General features: G+C 47.8%; 1 protein-coding gene across 21 annotated transcripts in view; it reads right to left on the reverse strand.

Moving 5' to 3' along the window:
* Positions 1-20,711, reverse strand: part of epb41l2 (erythrocyte membrane protein band 4.1 like 2) — a 52,550-nt gene that overhangs the window by 5,246 nt on the left and 26,593 nt on the right. The window contains exons 9-19 of one of the 21 annotated variants that reach the window (XM_048249560.1): positions 19,008-19,180; positions 15,136-15,230; positions 11,330-11,398; positions 11,121-11,156; positions 10,791-10,805; positions 7,829-7,987; positions 5,782-5,919; positions 4,766-4,819; positions 3,684-4,337; positions 1,791-1,919; positions 1,225-1,323 (exon numbers count right to left, since the gene is read on the reverse strand). In XM_048249560.1, the coding sequence (XP_048105517.1) occupies positions 1,225-1,323; positions 1,791-1,919; positions 3,684-4,337; positions 4,766-4,819; positions 5,782-5,919; positions 7,829-7,987; positions 10,791-10,805; positions 11,121-11,156; positions 11,330-11,398; positions 15,136-15,230; positions 19,008-19,180 (1,621 nt within the window). Of the gene's footprint in view, positions 1-1,224; positions 1,324-1,790; positions 1,920-3,683; positions 4,338-4,765; positions 4,820-5,781; positions 5,920-7,828; positions 7,988-10,433; positions 10,494-10,790; positions 10,806-11,120; positions 11,157-11,329; positions 13,212-15,135; positions 15,231-19,007; positions 19,181-20,711 lie in introns of those variants that run through there. The other 20 variants (XM_048249559.1, XM_048249562.1, XM_048249572.1 and 17 more) reach the window with 20 other exon arrangements.

Below are 20,711 nucleotides of genomic sequence, written 5' to 3' on the forward strand. Positions count from 1 at the left end.
ACCATTGTCTATGTGCCCAGTTTGATACTCAATTCCAAAACTACAGCCAAAATTGTAACAGCTAAAATTGTATTGAGACATGATACAGAAACACCCTGTTATCTGGGCCTGAGCTTGTTTAAAATGGACTGAGGTAACGTGGGAAAAGGTCCTGTGGTTAGACCAATCAAGGTTTGCCATTCGTTTTGGAAATCATGGACTCATCTGGGCTAAAGAGGAGGGTGCCTATCCACTTATCCAACCTATCCAACTTGTTGTAGTGCTCAGTTCGAAACCCAACATCTATGACTGTGTGGAGGAGCATTAGTGCCAACAGCATGGGCATCTTGCACATTTGGCAAAGCACAATCAATTCTGAATGATGTATACAGGTTTTGATCAACATATACTGCCACCCAGGCAATGTCTTTTCCAGGGATGACCTTGAATATTTCAGGAAAACAATGCCAAAATGAATTCTGCACATATTTAAATAGTATTTCTCCATAGAGGAAGAGTCCAGGTGCTAAGATGGCATGTCTGCAGTCCAGATTTGTCAAATTAGGTGCGTAATGGAATGAAAAGCATTAGACTTAGAATACCCCATACTGTTGAGCAACTGAAATCCTATATCGGGAGTTGTAGCAAATTGTGTTAAATGAAGAGGTGAAGCAGCACAGTGGTAAACATCCTCCCGTCCCAACCTTTTTTGGAACATGTTGCTGGCATCAAATTCAATATGAACATATACTTTCCATGAAATAGCCAAAATTTTCATTTTCAACATTTGATATGTTGTCTATGTCCTTTTTGCTGCTAAATATGGGTTTACAAGACTTCTATATTACGACATTCTTCTGTTTTGGGGTTGTATACTAAAAATCTAGATTTAGGAATCAAGGGACATCTAATGCGACTACCAATTCCAAGTTTCTTTTTTATTTTTATTCATTCATTTTGGCTGACATTTTGACTGATATGTCAATTATTACAAGGAGCAGTCTCCCCGGAGCTATTAGGATTAATGCCTTACTGAAGGGCACAACGGTGGCAGCCAGAAATTGAATCCACAACTTTTTCTGACTACTGCACGCTCGCCCAGCTCCTTATCCACTACACTACCACCACCCGCAAGTCTGGATAATTTCAATGAGGCATAACCACTGCTTTCTTTAAGGAAAAGCTGTTTGAGGGTGAACGTCTGATGGAGACAGGCTGTGTGTGTGTGTGTGTGTGTGTGTTTACCTTGGTGATGTGAGTGGTGGTGGTTGTGCACAAAGACTCCGAGGTGATGGTCTGGGCTGTCATCAGAACACCGGGCTCGCCATCGCCACTACCGTCCAACTGGTGTTCACACACACACGTCAACTAATTAATAAACAGTGTATCTTCACCTTGCAGGGACTTTGGGGGTTATGGGCCTGGATTACAGGATGACAATAGGAGGCAGCCTTTCCTGTGCTTTGCTGGAGCTCTTAGGGGCTGATTAGCAGGTAAAACTCCCGCTCAGAGACCTGCCTTGCATTGCATTTTAAATGGGTGCTCCTACTCACTACCCTTGATCAGCGGAGGGCTGCCTAAAAACATCTATTAGTCAGGGGAAAAAAAGAAATAAAACCTGACTCATAAATATCTTACCTTCTTAGACACACCATAAATATTACATTGATACAGGGGATTTAGGAGTACTTTTACTGTTTTAACAAGGAAATAGCTGCCCTTCTGATGCTTGACCTCAAAAATGGGGAGAGTGCATCTTTGGTTCAGGTGTAGTGAAGTGCAACACAGGTGATGGACATATGCCTCTGTACCTGCGCTGCCTCGTATGTGATGGTCTTGGTCTCTGTGTGGACAATGGGCACCTCCTTGGTGGCGATCTCCGTCTTCTGGGCCGCAAACGTGTCCGAGATGGTCACCATTTCTGTCTTCACCACTGGGGGCTGGACAGAGAGACAGGGAATTACAACCGAGACTCGCGGTGACACACACGGCCAGTAACACACACGGCCAGTAACACGCACGTGCACACACGCACGCACGCACACACACACACGCACGCTGCAGGATGGAAAGGCTTGGCAAACTAGTCAAGGCCACAAGCATGGAGTCACACACAGCACCATCTACACAGCAAATAGGGCAACGTTTGTCTCATGCACAGCTCGATAGGAAACAAAACACCAGCAAAACTGAGCAAAGCAAAAACACAAGCACCTACACACTAGATGTCTTTGGTCGTTACAGCACTGTACATGCAAACACACACATGCAAAATGCTACCGAACTGTAAAGAAATGAAAGATTACGAAATAAACAGAGCATTAACAAACTAAAGCACTCGAGGCTCTAAGAGAGGAAATGCTTTTTTTTGGCTCGTTTCTTTCCTCCCAATCATCTTTACAGCACTCATCAAGCACCACACAGCACAGCACAGCACAGTCATGCGTTAGCAACAGGTGAGAAAGTCATCGTTGACATGTTGGAACCAAAGAGATAGACTGCAAAAACAGCCAATTAGTTGGTTGGCCCAGTCCTCAATAATGTTGCTAATGAATGAATTTTCCCCAGCACAACAATGGCTAACACACAACACACAAACACATATCACCACTGGAAACATACAAAACACGCAACACACACGAACATGCAGCCGTTTTGTATCCATGCAACATCTAACGCCAATGAAGCCGGTGTCACCGCAAACCACAGGGGGACACCAAGGTGAAGGGAGGGGTGGCATACCACACACAACGTGCTCTGAGGACCACCAACCAGTGTATGTATGTGTGTGTGTGTGTGTGTGTGTGTGTGTATATATATATGTATATATATGTGTGTGTGTATATATATATATATATATATATATATATATATATATATATATATATATATATATATATATATATATATATATATGTATGTATGTATGTATGTATGTATGTGGAAGGACACACCAGTGCAACGCTAAACATATCCAGAAATGAAATTAAGGCCAAAAAGCATCGGTGGAGATGTGATGGAGAGATGGCATGAGGTAACTGGTGTTTTGACGGGGGTGGGGTGGTGTTGGAGGAGCTAGGCAGAAGGTTGGCAGAAGGGCAAATGGGACGAGGAGCTAGCAACTCCCCCCCCGCTCGCCGTGATTGGATGGCTCTGCAGCGCTGTGTTGAGTTGGGAAAAGATGAAGCCAGAAACCACGGCAACAGCAGCAGTCATAGTGGAAGTCTTGCCACATTAATTTTAACGTATTACTTTATGTGAAGGCTGACTATAAAATGTCAGTGAAAAGATAGAAAAGCAACAGGGCAGTGGCAGTAGCCATATCGTTGCCTGTTTTCATGCTCCTTTAGACGGAGAAAAAAAGCTTTAAGCACCTCCCACCAAAAGAGACACCCAATCAGTGCTCCCCACTGTGGTGAAAAAGTAAATAGGCCACAGAGCGGGTAAGGCTGGAAGGTTGCAACTGGTGGAAATGTGTGTGAAGATGAGTGTGTGAGTGTGTGTGGATGCTTAGGAAGGAAAGGATGAGGAAGAGGAGAAATGCCAGAGAGGAAGAGGAGCGTTTTGTGGTGGTTTTATCTTTTTTTTTTTGTTGGGCGGTGTCCCAGCGCAAGCTCGAAGCTTCCAGGAGCATAGGGAGGGCGAGCGAGTAGAGAGGAGGAGGAAGAGGAGATGGGGGAGGAAGGCCATCCCCCGCATATTACCTCAGAGCAACAAATAACCTGCGGGAGGTGATCGGTGTCCACGTGCAACGCGTCTCCGTTCACACGCGGCTCCTGGTCTTCCTCCTCCAGAGAACCCAGACCCTGTCCCTCGGCCGCCGAGTAGCCGTTAGGAGCCTCCTCCGGGGTCACCATCATCTCCTCTTCCACTATCCCATCATCCTCCACCACTTCCATGGGGGGCTGGGCGTCTTCTTTGGTGTCAGGGGTGCCATCTTCAATAACTGGCTGAGAGGGAGCGGGGGCGGGCTCCGGTTCGGGGTCGGTTTCAGCAATTGGCTGTGGCAGAGGCGAGGGCTCTGGTTGGTGCTGCTGCTTGTTGAGCTCGGCTTCTTCCTGCTCCTCTTCCTCTGGCTCCTCCTTGATCTGTTCCACGGAGACACTGGTGATCTGCGGGTGGTACTCGGCCTCCTCTTCGCTCTCGCTGTCCGAGGAGGCGCTGGCCTCCTTGGCGGCCACCGCTGCTGCCTGTGGCTCCGTGGTAGGTGCGGCGTGCACCTCCGGGATTGCGGACGTCGCTGGTTTGGGGGTTTTCCTGACCTCCTCGACGATTACAGTCTCCTCTATCTCAACCACAGGCTGCGTGGCAGTGGTCGCCACGGCGACAGCCTCAGATTTCTGTTTGTTGTCTGCGCTCTACACCCGGATGCCGGAAGGGAGGGCAGGGATGGGCCAAAAACACAAAAAGAGACAAAAAAAAGAACATAAAAGATGACACAACCACACAACCAAAGAAAAACAAGGAGCAAAACCACCAAGAAACAAAAACATTTTACAAACACATTAACGCAAAAAACTATGAGCCAAAAACACATGGAAGACAAGACAAAAATGAAATGACCACAACATGACCATGGAAGCAATGTGATGTGACCACGGGTCAACCTTCTCTAGGTTGCATTCAGAGTAGAGAATGAGAGAGAGAGGAAATGAGTGAGAGAGATGGAGAAATGGCGATATGAATGATGTCTGGATGGGAGATCATGACTGAAATGGAGAAAAAATGTGTTGTTAGGTGGTGTTCGGGGGTGGAAGGAGGGTTAGAACGGGCGACTGGAGACCACCTTGGCGACGTCTTTGCTCTCCGGAAGGAAGGTCTCCATTCGGGGCGGAGATTTCTGTGGGACATAAAACGGTAACCATAGGAACCACGGTCAGGGCAAGGTCATTGAGGGTTAAAAAGGGAGAAGAGGGAGGCGGGTAGTAATGATACTGTATTACTGTGGAGGCACACTCTCAGAGTCTTAGGAGGAGCAGGAGGAGGAGGATGGAGGTAATGTGCTCCTCCATGACCTCCAGATCTCTCCCCCTCTCTCCCATACAGTAAGCCTCACAGTCAGAGAGAGAGAGAGACAGGCCCCAACAGTACCACAGTACGGCAATCAAGCAGCGTCAAGCACGTGGAATGGAATGTATGAAGAATCTTATAAAAAACAAATATTTGAGCGCTCAAAGTTTATGGCCAGTAAGGTCTCAACCTATATGAGCAAATAATGATGTTGACATTGACTTGAAGGCCGAGAGAAGAACACTCTTTGGCCAAAACAACTGAATGCCCACACTTCTCTAAGAGAACAACCGCTTCCAGATTCAAAACATTATTTATTTTTACTTGAATAAATGTTTGGAGACTGGCACTCCATACTGTTCTAGGTCATGTGCCCTACACCAACAACATGCTTTTCACTTGCCAGTCAAGTAAATACAATTTTCCAATTACTTAAATTAAATTATATTATAGATTATAAATTAGATTAGATTTTAATCAGGGGAAGTGGTTGTTACTTTAAACAAGTCCAATCTGTCTTGTGTACACGGTCAGGCCAATTTTACTTGGATATCCATCAGAATACAGTGACCTACAGAGACCTACGGTGGCCTGGACTGGACATAAACTTTTGTTTTTAGTTATTTCTTCACGGATGAATCATGAAGGCAGCAGAGAAGCAAATGAAGCTGTTAGTTGTTGCATGGAAAGAGAAAATAAACAAATAATAATATAGAAAGATAGAGATAAATAGAAAAACATAAAAGAGAGACAGAAAAAAACACAGCAAGAGGGGTCCTACTAAGGAAGCACCTCGGCAGAGCGCTGGCCCACGGGCACAGCGACTAGAGTGCCCTCTGCTGCTCCGGCTGTGGTAGTGCAAGACGACACCAGGCCTAGGGAAAAGCTGGCCTTACTCATAAAAAGGGAGGTAAGCTCCTCTTCTAAGCTCTACATAGGTCAGAGAACGACAGAGGAAAAGAGAAAATAAGAACATAAGAAATGTCAAGACAAAAAGAGTGAAAAACAGAGGCAGGACTGACTGCTTGTAAAGACAAAACCGAGAGAGAGAGAGAGAGAGCTCAGTTGATAGGACACTACAAGTGCACCATGAAAGCAGTCTATGACAGTTCTTTAATGACAGCACTGCACACACAGAATTTTCTAGCAAGACTAGCAGGATGGTCTGCTCCAGAGTGGCTCCAACACTCTTAAGAACCACCACAATCACACACAAGGCTAGCATGGTCTGCATTTATGAGGCGGCTTTCAGCATGACACAGAGATGAGAGCATTCTGGAAAAAAAATAGAAACAAAAGTATGACTACGTAAAAGGCTGTGTTTATCAGACATGCCACTGACACGCTGCTTCTGGTCAAGAGTCTTGCAGCCCAGCCCTTTGAGAGAGGAACATGCAGTGGATCACACACAGCAAGACAAAGCCACTAACAGAGTTCAGAGTGAAAGAATATTTTTTGGACACCGTGAGGCTAAGAGTGGGCGGAAAGTTCTGACAAGCACACACCTGAAAATGAATGTGTGAAGCATTCAGTGTTGCCAGAGCGGAGGATTTTGAGTTTGAAACAGACGCAAGCATTCAAGAATACAGGGCAAACAAACAAACAAACAAACAAACAAAAACAATAAAGGAGGTCACCAATAGAGTGTCTCAAATGTTCACAGAAACAAACAAAGCAGTGGAGTGCAGTGAGACCATTTGAAACCAAACGGGTGAGACCAATAAGGTCAGAAAATAGCAAATGGCACAAAGACAGAAAGTACAAAAAGGTGCATACAGTACATGGCATATTCAGCACAGACTAACAAAAGATGGAAAAAGAGAAAAGTGTATCAAAGATCACAATGAATGAAGCTTAGAGTTCAGCACAAGGAGAAATCACATAGAGGAACCCTCATTGACATTGAAGCAGATTTCTTCAGATTCACAAATAGAGCAGTAGACACGTACAGTACAGTATAGTATAGTACACAAGACTAGAGTGCTGTTTGCATGCGAGGAAAGGTACAGTTGATCAGAATGCAGCCACATCATTGGCTGAGAGATCAGAGAGTGCAGCCCTGCCATTGGCCGAGAGAAGAAGAATAGCTTTGTGACTGATGTGAAGAGGCCGCCGCCAGGCAATCATGTGACAGCTGGGATTATGGGTAAAACACAATCTTTAAATCCAATTAAGGACCAATGGACTGAAACAGTTGTGCCGTTCCAGTGACGTGGGTTTTGGCATCTGGCTCAGGTTGGCCCAACAAAGGCGGCTATAGGTTGGTAGACACCATCTCAAATGAGATGTGACCTGTTTATGCCTTTTCAATTAGGAAGATCCCATCTGCCACAGAACAGAATGTGAAGACAAGAAAAGAAAAAGGCAATTATCCAATCAAAAATACAAATGGCCAATTAACACAGCAATGCTGAACTAGGAATAGATCAGTTGTTTTGCACATGTTGTTTGTTTTTTGTTGTTGATGATGATTCATCTTTATTTTGAACCCTAGAGATTATGTGAACCCCTCCAGATTTGGCACCATGTTCTGGCACAAGACATGAAAATTAGATTTTTTTTGTCCCCCCCCCTTTTGTTTGGCCCTGATGGTAGCACCAGGTGAGGTAAATGTCCACCCCAGTTGGCACATCTTGCATCAGAACATGGCCCTGTGGCATTGGAGTGCCCAGGCCGAGGGCAGAGATCCAGAAGTGGGTGGCACAGAGCGGCCAGGCAGGCAGGAAGGAACCCAAGGGCTGGGAAGGGCATAGGGGCACAGAGCAGGGCAGGTGGGCAGGGGGTCACAGGGTCAAGTGGAGGTCAGAGGTCGGAGAGAAAGCGGGCGTGGCAGACGTACCCCTTGGGCCTGCAGACGCAGGCTGGTGACGGGACTGGCGGTGAGCCGCTTGTCCCACTGACTGGGGCGCGGCTCGGGGGTGGCTTCCATAAAGCTGCGCTTTAACTCGCTAATGCTAGCCTGATGTTTCAAAACATCGTCCTGGGTCTTATCCAGGTCCTATGGCAAGCCCCAACAGACAAAAAAACAAAAAGCCCCATAATGGCCAGGTTGCAAGAGGAATGATGGGGGGGGGGGGGGGGGGGGGTAAGAGGGAAGAGGAAAAGGGACACACCGACAATAAGTGCATTAGTTTGCAAAACATAACAATAAACCTTAACCCCCACCAATCCAAAATAAAATGAAGACAAAGTCAAGCCTCACTTGATGCCCCGCTTTGTGGTGCAATGTTTGGCTAGAAAAAATAGGGGGGGGAAAAAACAGTTCCTCCCAAGTCCAGCAGGTGCTGCCATAACCCATGCCAACCAATTAAGAGGGCCTCCCCATGGCGCGTCGCAGGGAGACTGTGGCGGTGGGTGAATCAATCGGTCACGCACATTGAAATCGCCCATGTAATCTTATTAATGGCCCTGGCATCCAATTAAAGGCCACTGGGACTGCCACTCCGTGACCTCTGCTGCGATGACAACAGCAGTGCAGGAAGGAGCGCCGCAGATTAACACCAGACAAACACCAGACAAAAAACAAAAGACACTTAATGCAACTGTTACTTGTTTATATATACATTAAAATGGATGGCTAGGTCCAACTGACAGGACTAGCAATTATGGCTGCACTATGAAGTTAAAATACACTGCAGGCACAATTTTTTTTATTCATAGACACTAAATATAATAGTCAATTGTTCACTTTTGTTTCTGTTATATCTTTGAATAAATGACTATTGTTAGTTGATATATTAATATATATTGTATCAATACAATGCTGGTTGCATGAATGTAATGCTATCCCAACGTACGGGTTTCTTTTTGTAATGCAACATTCATCGTTTCATCGTTTTTCTGCCGCATGGAAGTATGTAACTCAACACTTTAAAGTGAATTCCTGAGGTTACTGTGCACCTCAATTAACTTGCACCACCAGGGCATCAATAAAGTGAGGCTTGCTTAACAAGAGGCCTAAAGGGAAAATCCACCCCAAACACCCTGAGGCTGTGCGGCATTCTAGACTGTTTTTCTCACTCTTTTCTGCAGCAAACTAAGGAGCAGAATCAGAAACCGATCTGTTCTGTTCTGGAATCAGCTGTTAACTAGATGCATTTAGTCATCCCTCTCTCCTCTGCGTCAGATTAGCTTTTAGCCTTTGTATTATATTACTATTACTTTGTATTATAGAACTTTCCTCCCGTAACACAGTATTTCTACCTGCAGATATAAGCTATAAAAGCTACTAACTGGTCATGGGAATATAAACAAGATACGTTACCAAACAACTATAAAGCACCAGAAAAACATAAGCTACAGGATTACCATTTTGTCTTTAAAGAGACCAGCTCAAACGTGGGGTGGATTTTGCCTTTAAGGGTTTAAGCTTCAGTAGCACTGTACAATCCCAACCTCCCCTCCCACACATCAAAGACATGGAGCTGTCCATCAAAAAGCCCTTTGCAGTGGTTGTGATTTGGGGTGTGCCTTCCAAGTTCTCAGAGACATTTCACAACTTTCACAAGTCATTACTGGGAAAAATATGAAACTCTACAGACATGATCGGATGCTTGGCCCAGTCTGTGGTAACCAAGAATTACCACAAACACCCACCATGCAAGCAGGTCTACAGGATTTTGGTTAAGTCATGCCGGTGCACATAGACCAGTATTATGTGCAAAGGCTCTGTAACGTTGTAGTCTCACAGGCTATCCAGAGCTCTGTATTATAAAATATTTGCTTTAGATATGACGCAGTCCATGATGCATCAAGCATAACATCTTTTAAAAAAAAAAAAAAAAGACTGCTGAATTACTATCAAGTAAATCTGAAAGCAGGCAAGAGCATTATCTTAATGGACTTAAACTAAACTCATTTTCTAGTGCCGAGTTATGATTTGAGTACTGTATGTAATGGAGCACTTTTGTCACAACACTGCATGGGGACAGCTTTATGTCTTTATTCCCCCAATGACATTACAGCACATTTCTGGGTGAGATTTTAGTCTGTTATAAAACAAACAAACAAACATACGTAACAACATAAATTAAAATCACCACAGCAACCAAAAGCAGAAAAAAAATCCCTGTCTGGTTAAGGGAAAATAGTATTAGTGTTGTTAAAGGATTCCGAAAACAATTTTAAAACAAAGAAACAAACTCACTCCTCACCCATCCCTACAAATCCATTCGCTAATCATCTTAGAGGGTACATGAGTGAGAGGGTGGCCACCAGCAAATCACTGTGGCCATCTTCTCTCAACCAAAACTGGCTTGTCCAACATGCACCCATTCCCACATTCAGATCATGCAAGTTTATAACATACACACACCCACACACACACAGGCAGACCAACGATCATGCAATCACACACAGAGTCTGATAGTTAGAGGCAGGCAGCCCAGGATAGTAGCCAGGAGAAAGTCATGATAGGTTGATTGTTTAGCCGCAGTCATACCAACCTCCAACATTAAATTGCTATGTCTGACATATATATTTTCGCCCTGCACTCTCAACTTGCTCTGTGGAGGTCAAACAAAACAAAATGGAAAAAAAGGTGGGGGAAAAGACAAGAGACGTTTGCAAAAGTGAAAAGAAAAATATGCCACTGAAACATGTGCAAGTGAAGTAGACTTGACTTGGGAAATTAAAGCACTGGTGAAATCAGGGACACAAGCACTGCAGAGCTGGAGTCGATTAGAGTACAGATCACAATATCAAATTACTTGTACACCCCTGATGAAAACCATCGCTCATTGGCAGGCTGTATTGTTGCGGAGATTGTTTATGAATGCTGATTGGATGATTCAATCAGTCACCTGTGCATTGAATCCCTTGTTTCAGATCAGAAAATAAAAATGATCACAGGAAGAAAACACCACACACTGAAATTAATGAATCAAAACAATAAATAATTACACAAATCAACTCCAACAACAATTTCGAGCAAACTGAACGATTCTACTGTGTCTTGCCCTCCCCCTAACAGAAAAAAAAAAAAGGTCATTCAGGATGAGCACAACATTGACAGACATGGAAACCCCAAGATCTACAAGACAATTAAAACAAAACAAAGCAAAAATAAAACTAAACAAAAAAAGCCACTGAACGAAACTAATTAACGAACAAACGCAAACACTCATTTTAACCTTTCTCAAGATGGCCTCCGATTCTTCTGCATCCTCCTGTCAGACAGCGGGGTGCGATCAAGGGGTGTGGGGAGGAAAGGATATGTTAGTGCAGAAGGGTTACAACTCAAAGCTCCCGTTCAGAGAGCAAACACACGCACACACACGTTTAAGAGTGCTGAATACTGCACGGTATGATGGGATAGGAGGCGCGCGGCACTCTCACGGACCTCGGCGGAGTCCAAAGTGGCGGCCGTGGTTGCGGCGGCAGCTCCATCGCCTGGCATCTCATCTTCATCCTGTGTAGCCGCCGCGACGGAGATGATTGACGTAGCATTTGGAAAGGGGAGGAGTGGGGGGATTGGGGGTGTAAGAAAAGGTGACATGGATGATGTAGGGAGGGGGGAGACCTCCCCCATTCCCAAATGCGATTCAACTGTCACACACACACAAGCACGCACAGCAACATACACACTCCGGTGGTGTGATGTCATGAGGAGAGGGTTCCACCTCCGATCTGAGGCTGGCTAATCAGAGCGAAGCATGAGGGGGTTGGTGGTGAGGAAAGGCTCATGCTTTTCTCAGAGCGCCAAGCAGTCCAAGGGTTACTGGTTTGATCTTCCTTTTCTGTGTACATGACCGTTTTCTATTTTCTTAAACAAGTTTCTACGTTGCACTATAAAAGACCTGAAGCTCATATTACAAAAGAGTGCTTGGGGTAGTGTTCAACGCAACACTTGGGAATTGTAGCATAATTCATGATCCATGAAATTTAGGGATTTAGGGGTGTCTAATATTAAGCGCATTTAAAAGGCATTGGCATGATTGCTTGGTTTGTGGCTTATCTGCAGAGATTTTCAAACAAGATTTGTGGGGTAAGTCTCTCAAAGCTGTGTCTTGCTAAACAAAGAAATGCTTGGATTCATATTAAGACTGAAAGGTGAGCAAATAGAAGTTTAGACATCAATCTCACAGAAGGGTTGAGTAGGAAAGAAAACGTTTAAGATTTGAGGGGAAAAAAAAAAGCAACTATTGGCAAGACAAAGTCTAAAATTACCCACTGCCGTTAACAATAGCTCTTCAGGATTGTTGGGATTTGCGAAACAAAAATGGACGTTTTCCTCCCCAAGAACAAGCTCCACAGGGCATGGTTACCAGTTCATAAATACACAGAAAATCAGGAGAGAGAGGAGGAGTGAGGGGTTGGGTTGGGCAGGACGGCAGACGCTGAAGAAGCAGAGAGGGGGGAGGCAGTAGGGGGCAGAACTGGAGGTAACAAAGGGGAGACGCTGATAGAGGTGTGTGAGGATATTTTCCCCCTCGTAGGGGCTAGGGGTCAAGGGGTGGGCAATGGGTCGGTAAGGGGCTGGTTGGTGGTGGTGGAGCAGCAGCTTGCTTTTAAGCAGCGGGGTCACACATCTCCTCTGGCGTGCCCAGCTTGGTGTACGCCGCCTGGGGTGGCAGGCGGGACGAGGCGCGCGCCTCCAGGTAGCAGAGGGCGAGCGCCAGAGGCAGGGCCAGGAAGAGGGCGAAGGCCAGCGACTGCGAGGCGGAGAGCAGCACGGCGAAGATGACCAGGAAGGAGGGCACCAGGGACGGGGAGGAGAGGGGCAGGTGGCGCTGGAGCCCAGCGGGCAGCACGGCCGCCAGCGACTCCTCGGGGAGGCTGGGGAAGCACAGGTAGCCGTCCTCGTCCAGCAGCGAGGGCAGACGCAAGCCCTTGCAGGCCGCCAGGAGGGAGAAGCCCGAGTGCGGAGGCTGGGGCTGCCCGTGCGCCTCGCCGTCCGAGAGGGCACTCTCAAGGGCCTCGTCGCAGCACTCGCAGCCTGGGGACGAGGACGCCGAGGAAGAGGAGGAGGAGGGGGTGGGAGGAAGAGCAGGAGAGGGGGAGGTGTCGGGGAAGGTGGGGTCATGATCTGAAGAGGCGGCGAAGGCAGCGGGGTGAGGGGACTCGTCCGCGTCCAGCTGGAGCTGCTGCTCCCCGCCCGTCCAGGAGAAGGGGCCGTCCTCCGAGATGTCGGAAAGGACGTCCAGCTCCGAGATGGTGTCCAGGGCAGGCGGGAGGGAGGAGAGGGTGGAGGAGGAGGGTGAGAAGGGGAACATGAAGATGGACTGTGGAACGGACAGGAAGTGGGTTTGGGGGGGTCCATCAACCCATCCCAAACCCACCCAGAAAACAAAGCCCAGATTCATTCAACAGAAGGGACACACCGGTCGTGCAAAGAGAGACAAAGTGAGGTACAGAAAAAAAACAAAACAAATGAACGCACGTAGAAGCCAACAGAGAACCGCAAAAGAAAAAATAAGTGAAAAGTAAGAATGCATGGCAAACAAAAAAAAAAAACGGGGGGGGGGGGGAAGAGGGGGAAAGGGGAAGGAGTGCGCAGGGAAGGAAAAAAAGGGAGAGAGAAACAAACCATTAGTCCGTGAGACAGAAAGCAGGACAGGAGTGCAGTGCAGAAGAGAGAGCACGAGGAGGGTGGGTATCTGTGGCCAGGGTAAGGGAGGGTTGGGCTGGTTTGGGGTGGAGGGGGGTGAGACAGAGACTCAGGAAGGGTCCCACAGGGAGGATAAGAGGAGGTAAGAGGGGTTGGGGGCAGGGGGAGCTTAAACAAACATCCTAACACATACGCTTGTAAATCACTATACAGCTAATACAAAGAGGCATAATGAACTGCTGCACCTTTACAGAGATAGTGATGTGAACAGAACTAACAAAAGGAAATGAGCCAATGAGAGAGCAGTCCCAGGACCTTGTCATGCAAAGATAAACACAAACTGCGTTTGCTCCATTACATCTTTTTTTTTTTATTCTTCTTTCATTGCTGTTCCTCCACTCCTGCTCTAGCTGGCTGTCTTTCTAATGTTTTCCATCATATTTCTGTTCCACTCTCTATCCTCCTCCCTCTCTGTGTCGGTCTTCCGGTCCTGTTGGCCATCACTGCTCACCCTCAGTGAAAAGCAGGCCCAGACAGTGGGAGAGTGTCCTTTCTGTGACTCCCTTAAACCCCAGAGCTCGACCTTCCTGTCGTTTGGAGGGAAACAGCTGCTGGCTGGTACTCCTGTTTAAAACCCTCACCAGAGCCCACCCACCCTCTACATACTCTCACACTTTCCCTGGTCCGGTGTGATCCGAGGCTTGGCCCAACCTCGCCGAGAACCATGACTGCGGTCCAGTCCAGTCATTCCCTCGTTGAGTTTATTGGACACAGGGCCCCAACCCCCATGTTCCGAACCCCACTAACCTCTCGTTCTTTCTCCATTTCCCTCGTTCCAGGTTACATAAGGGCCCATAACGCTCAAAACACTCTTTCATGGCTACATTGTCAGGGACTCTGAATGCATTCTTTCATTCTCTGACAGCCAGCAAATGTCAACGATGTCTCTTAAGCGGCCTGCGCCAGCTAAGGGACTATGGGGCGAAACAGAGGACGATGTCATATCCTGCGTGCTCTGCGGCCAGATCCCCCCATCCTAATTGGATTCAGCCCTGTGCTCCACATAACAGGGCCAGTTACGAGAGCTCGGAGAATAAACGGAGCTTCATGAATGGCCGGCATTTTGGTCGGGAGATACAGTACAGACATTTAATGACTGGAAACTTGAAACAAGCAGAGGGGGGTGGGGGTGACAACTTACAAGAGCAGCAACAAGGGGGAGCGGTTTAAGTTCACGGGAAATGATGAGGCAGTATTTTACAACAATTCCGAAAACATAAAAAAAATTAAAAAAAACGAAGATGATAAATTAACCAATCATCATGTACCACTGGAATGAAATTAAAAGGGTGGGTTGGGTTTTTTGAGTTACAATCTAAGAATACAATTCAAAGCAAAACAACAAGAAAACAAAACAAAAAAAACAAATAAACAAACAAAAACAATTGGATAAACAACAGCTTGAACAAAAAAGGATGGAACGCTCACTCCTGGGATTTTCCTGTCAAAATGATGGGGACTGAAAACAAGACATGTGGAGGTAACATCATGGAAAAGATTAAGCAGAAAGAGAGGGGGGTAGTGAACGATCCTCTCACCTTGGAGTCGGAGGAGAGCTCCAGGGCGGGGTCTCGCCCATTCTCCTTCTCACCAAGAGGGCCCGAGCCATCACTGGTCACACTGATCACCGGAGCTGGGGAGGAGAGAGAGGGAGAGGGAGAGGGAGAGGGAGTGAGAGGGGCATTAATGATAGAAGCTGGTATCCCTTCTCTCACGCTCTTTTGGACTTACACAATGTCAGAGGTTTGTCAAACCATGTAGAGAATGACCATGATGAGGAAATAATGTGCAGGGCCACATACTTTAAATGCTGGGATTCTGAACACCAGAACATCATACTGGCCACCAGAGGGGGGCAGATCACCAGCACTCGTGTGCAAACACACACGCACACACCTCATTCATACTACCAGATGGGAGACGCAGAGGAGCTACCCCTGGATCCCTGCTATTGTCAGTCAGCCATGCATGTTATGCAGTTTGCAGTCATGGCCACACACACACACACACACACACACACACACACACACACACTGAGCCCCTCTGCTCTGCAAAAAGCCTGCCATTTGTAAAATGAATGTGCTTGCTGTGTGACTGTGGTGTGGTGATTTAGGGCCCGTCTGCATGGCTGTAGAGGGGATTGGTGTGAGAACATGCGGATGTAGTGCGGCTCGCCACAGCTTTGGGCTCCCGGCGTGCGAAGTGATCACACTTTACCACCCACTGCATCGCTTTACACACTCCCTCCTATGGGAATGACTGTGTGTGTGTGTGGGTGGCAGAAGAGGAGTCCATGTATCTATATCCACACACACAAACATAACCAATCCCTGATGAGGCACTACCAGTGTGTATAAAGCATGTACAAAGACGGGTTAAGAGCCATCAGGAGTCCCAGACTAAATCAGTACCACAGAAGGCTACAGTATAAATAGCCGCGGAGGGAGCGGATGCTCCACAGTTAGCAGGTTTTCCTGTGATGACTGAGCGGTTCTGTTAAAAGGTCTTGTCATGTTCCAGTGGGATTCTCCTTTGCCACTCATCAACAGCGGATCACTCTTTAGGGCTTTAAACCTATTTTCTATTACCCCCTTTCGACGTCAAACGTCCTCCTTCGATGCCTATTGTGAACGGGACCACATCAGAAGGACCGAGCTCAACTCAACGCTTCGTGCTCATGTGCCCATTCTGCTTCAAGGCTAATTTAAAGCGTACAGTAGCCTGGAAAGACATGGAAAGACAACAGCAGCATGTAACAGCTCATTGTAAATGAATGGATGGCTGACCTATTGATTGGCTGTTCATTCTAATGGATGAGGGTCCTGACCCACACAACTTAGCGCAGCCGTAATTCACATCTGCTCTTGGAACAGTGCCAACGCAGTGAGCACTAAGGCATCTGCTGCTGCTCAGAACTTCAGACGTCAGAACAGAACGTTGTCCGGGGCTCTGTGCCATAAATATGTCGTCTGATGTTGCAAGAATATACAGTATTCATCCTGCTTATTAAACAAGTCTACACCAGGCAGGATAACAGGCAGGTGGTCACTGGTGGTCGAGACGTGAGCGAAAGTTCCAGTTCTGCATTGCAAGCCAAGCTGCCTCCGCTACGAGAACACTAACATTACAGGAAGCTGGGGGTGTCACATTACATCACATTCCACTCATGTCATTTCCAGCGGGGAATCATCTGAAAAAACATGGCAACAAAACACTGATCAATTTCAGTGGTGGGAAGAAAAGTGTTTCCAAAAGGAAATGTCTTCATGGGGCTCCATACGAGGGCAACAAATCACTCAGAGTTCATGGTGATGGGGGACGGGGGGTAGCGGTGTGTGTGTCTGTCTTCTGGTTCTCATGCTCCCGAACACACACACACGCACACACGTTCACCCCCCACAAACATTTCCTTGGTTCAGGAGGAGAACCCCAACCAGATCCATCCCCTGGGCGTCCAGCGCAAGAGGAAACAGATACGGCGGTCACTTCCTGTGTGGAGCCGCTATGACAGGAAGCAGGGATGGGATGTGGAGCCCGCAGCACAACGCTGACACTGTACAGGCCACCACCAAAATGGAGGAGACACGATAAGTGAGACCCAGCGCGGCTTCCACTCAAGGATCCTTCAAGAGACGGGGGAAACCAAAGCCCACGACGGCTTCAAATGATTTCCGCAAGTCAAGCAGATGTGTCCTTTCAAGTTACAAGTAAAATACCAGATTCAGCTTGGTTTACTATATGTAATACAGTGGAGCACAAGATAAATAAAAAAAAAATAAACATAGTCCTCCTGACCCACATTTCTAGTCGTCTGTAGGAACCTCTGTGCCTAAGCCAGCCTGAGCTCATCCACTACAGCTTAGACTAGATGGAGGAAAATTCCGATCTGATAACAGTTTGATCCTTATCATACTTATGCCTGTGCTTAAAAATAGCAAAATCTTCATCTTGCATTAACTGATGTCATGTTCCAAGCTACCTGGTGTCTTGTGAATGTTCCGTTTTAGTAGCATTTCATATTCCTGTAAAAATCTAAGAATCCAAATCAAACTGGGGCAGATCTGGGCAAACTGGGGCAGATCTGGGCAAACTGGGGCAGATCTGGGCAAACTGGGGCAGATCTGGGCAAACTGGGGCAGATCTGGGCAAACTGGGGCAGATCTGGGCAAACTGGGGCAGATCTGGGCAAACTGGGGCAGATCTGGGCAAACTGGGGCAGATCTGGGCAAACTGGGGCAGATCTGGGCAAACTGGGGCAGATCTGGGCAAACTGGGGCAGATCTGGGCAAACTGGGGCAGATCTGGGCAAACTGGGGCAGATCTGGGCAAACTGGGGCAGATCTGGGCAAACTGGGGCAGATCTGGGCAAACTGGGGCAGATCTGGGCAAACTGGGGCAGATCTGGGCAAACTGGGGCAGATCTGGGCAAACTGGGGCAGATCTGGGCAAACTGGGGCAGATCTGGGCAAACTGGGGCAGATCTGGGCAAACTGGGGCAGATCTGGGCAAACTGGGGCAGATCTGGGCAAACTGGGGCAGATCTGGGCAAACTGGGGCAGATCTGGGCAAACTGGGGCAGATCTGGGCAAACTGGGGCAGATCTGGGCAAACTGGGGCAGATCTGGGCAAACTGGGGCAGATCTGGGCAAACTGGGGCAGATCTGGGCAAACTGGGGCAGATCTGGGCAAACTGGGGCAGATCTGGGCAAACTGGGGCAGATCTGGGCAAACTGGGGCAGATCTGGGCAAACTGGGGCAGATCTGGGCAAACTGGGGCAGATCTGGGCAAACTGGGGCAGATCTGGGCAAACTGGGGCAGATCTGGGCAAACTGGGGCAGATCTGGGCAAACTGGGGCAGATCTGGGCAAACTGGGGCAGATCTGGGCAAACTGGGGCAGATCTGGGCAAACTGGGGCAGATCTGGGCAAACTGGGGCAGATCTGGGCAAACTGGGGCAGATCTGGGCAAACTGGGGCAGATCTGGGCAAACTGGGGCAGATCTGGGCAAACTGGGGCAGATCTGGGCAAACTGGGGCAGATCTGGGGGGCCGAGGGCAAACTGGGGGCAGATCTGGGCAAACTGGGGGCAGATCTGGACAAATCTCCCTCACACACACACACTCCAGCAATCTTGACAGAAATCCTTTTTGGAAAACTACTCAAACTCTACTCAAAATCACCCACATCCACAACAATTTTACAGATCAAGCTCCAAAAACAAAACAAAAAAGGCTGAGCCTTTTGGCTAAGAAAGAAGCTTTACATTCAGGAAGTATGTATAAACAATGGTACTTCTTTCTATTGAACAAGTACAATCTCTCTGACAGTAAGCCAAGTCTGATCCTGACAGACACAACCACCCCGCCCTCCAAAACACACACACACAGACACACACTTCAGCTTTCTTACCTCCGTCCAAGCTCCGGGAGATGCGCTTGCTGGAGGTGCGTTGGAAGTAAGGCGCGGGCCGGTCGATGAGCGAGCTGGCCTGTCTCGTCTGGGCCTGGGTGCGTCCGCTGTAGCGGAACTTGGAGCCCAGCGTGAGGAACTTGGCCTTGGTGGGCTGCTCAGGGGTCATCAACCTGTACGGGCAGGAACAAGCGCAGCAGTCAGCCAGCCAGCCAGCCAGCCAGCCAGCAGCCACACAGAGGCCGATTAAGAGAGGAACAGAGTTCCCTCCACTGGTTTAGATAATGGGGCTCAAGGGTTCAAAGCCAGGGCAGACGAGGGAACCGCTAAACTTTTTAACTTCACCCTGGGAAGGTGGAGGGACAGCTTTATATTACCGCACAAGTGAGTGCTGTGAATGGATCAATTTAAAAAGGCTCTGTAAAGGGGGGGGTTAGTTGGGGAACTAGGTTTTGGCAACGGGTGCTTCCAAAGAAAACCTGTGGGTAGAAAAAGTAAGAGGGGAATGCAATCTCTGGTTTATATTCCCAACTCAGCGAGGGCAGGGGAAATTCTTCGATTCTAAGTGTCCCTACCGGAGAAACAACAGCTCTCCTGTCAGACAACGGAGTATGGCCATTGAAAAAACATGGATTTATGGTGAGAGCGTGTGTGTGTGTGTGTGTGTGTGTGTGTGTGTGTGTGTGTGTGTGTGTGTGTGTGTGTGTGTGTGTGTGTGTGTGTGTGTATAAATCAAGTATATAACATGACATGATCACAGGTCAGTCAGCTAGGCAAAACCTCCAGTGCTAGCACGTCTAGCTGATATAAATGTTCTTCCTTTCTGCTCTGTAAACATTGTTGTTTACTGTGAAATGTTCTGTTGCACGTTTCTGCCTATCGGTCATTCTGTTTCATCGGCAGACCGGTGAGTCACCAGTGGTCTCGGTTTTCCTCCCTGTTCCCGTTCCCTGACCCACACAACTACTCCCTGCGACAGCTGTGTTTGGGTCCAGATATCATCAGGAGACAAAAGAAGGGGGCGGAGGGGGGGGGGTCCCCTGCCCCTATCTTTAATCTCCCATAGCGACAGACCTCCGCTATCAACAGCCCAGCGGGGCGTAGAGGCTGCTTGCGCACGCATGCACGCACGCACACACACACACGTGCGCGCCACGTGCGCGCATACATATACACACACACACACACGACATCTGGACTCCCCTCTGTGGCATGCATCATATTTCTACAGTATCAGATTCTAACACACAAAGGGAGGCCCATTTCTAAAAGGACGTGCGGTTGCATGGGCTTTGTGCATGCATATGTATGGATATGTACAGGCCTATGTGTAGGTATGCAGAGACATACCTGTGTACGTGAATGTGAGAGATACATATGGGTGAGTAAGAGCCTGCTTATCTGTTCATGCATGCACTGACCTGTGAACATGGCCTTGATAGTCCAGTGTCCAGTGCTGGTTTTGTGTTGTGTGTGTGTGTGTGTGTGTGTGTGTGTGTGTGTACACATCTGTGAATCCCATCACTAACCCACATGCACTCGGCTAGACAGGAAGTGACATGAACCGCCTCTGCTCTCACATTGCCAGCCAGCACTGACATCGGAGATCGGGCACGCGGGCATCATCAAACCTGACTGATTACAAAGCCATCGGTCACTATGGGGATGGAGAATAAGAGAGGAAGAAAGGAGGGGGCGAGGGGT

The sequence above is a fragment of the Alosa alosa genome, chromosome 8 (assembly GCF_017589495.1).
Source record: "Alosa alosa isolate M-15738 ecotype Scorff River chromosome 8, AALO_Geno_1.1, whole genome shotgun sequence".
NCBI lineage: Eukaryota > Metazoa > Chordata > Actinopteri > Clupeiformes > Clupeidae > Alosa > Alosa alosa.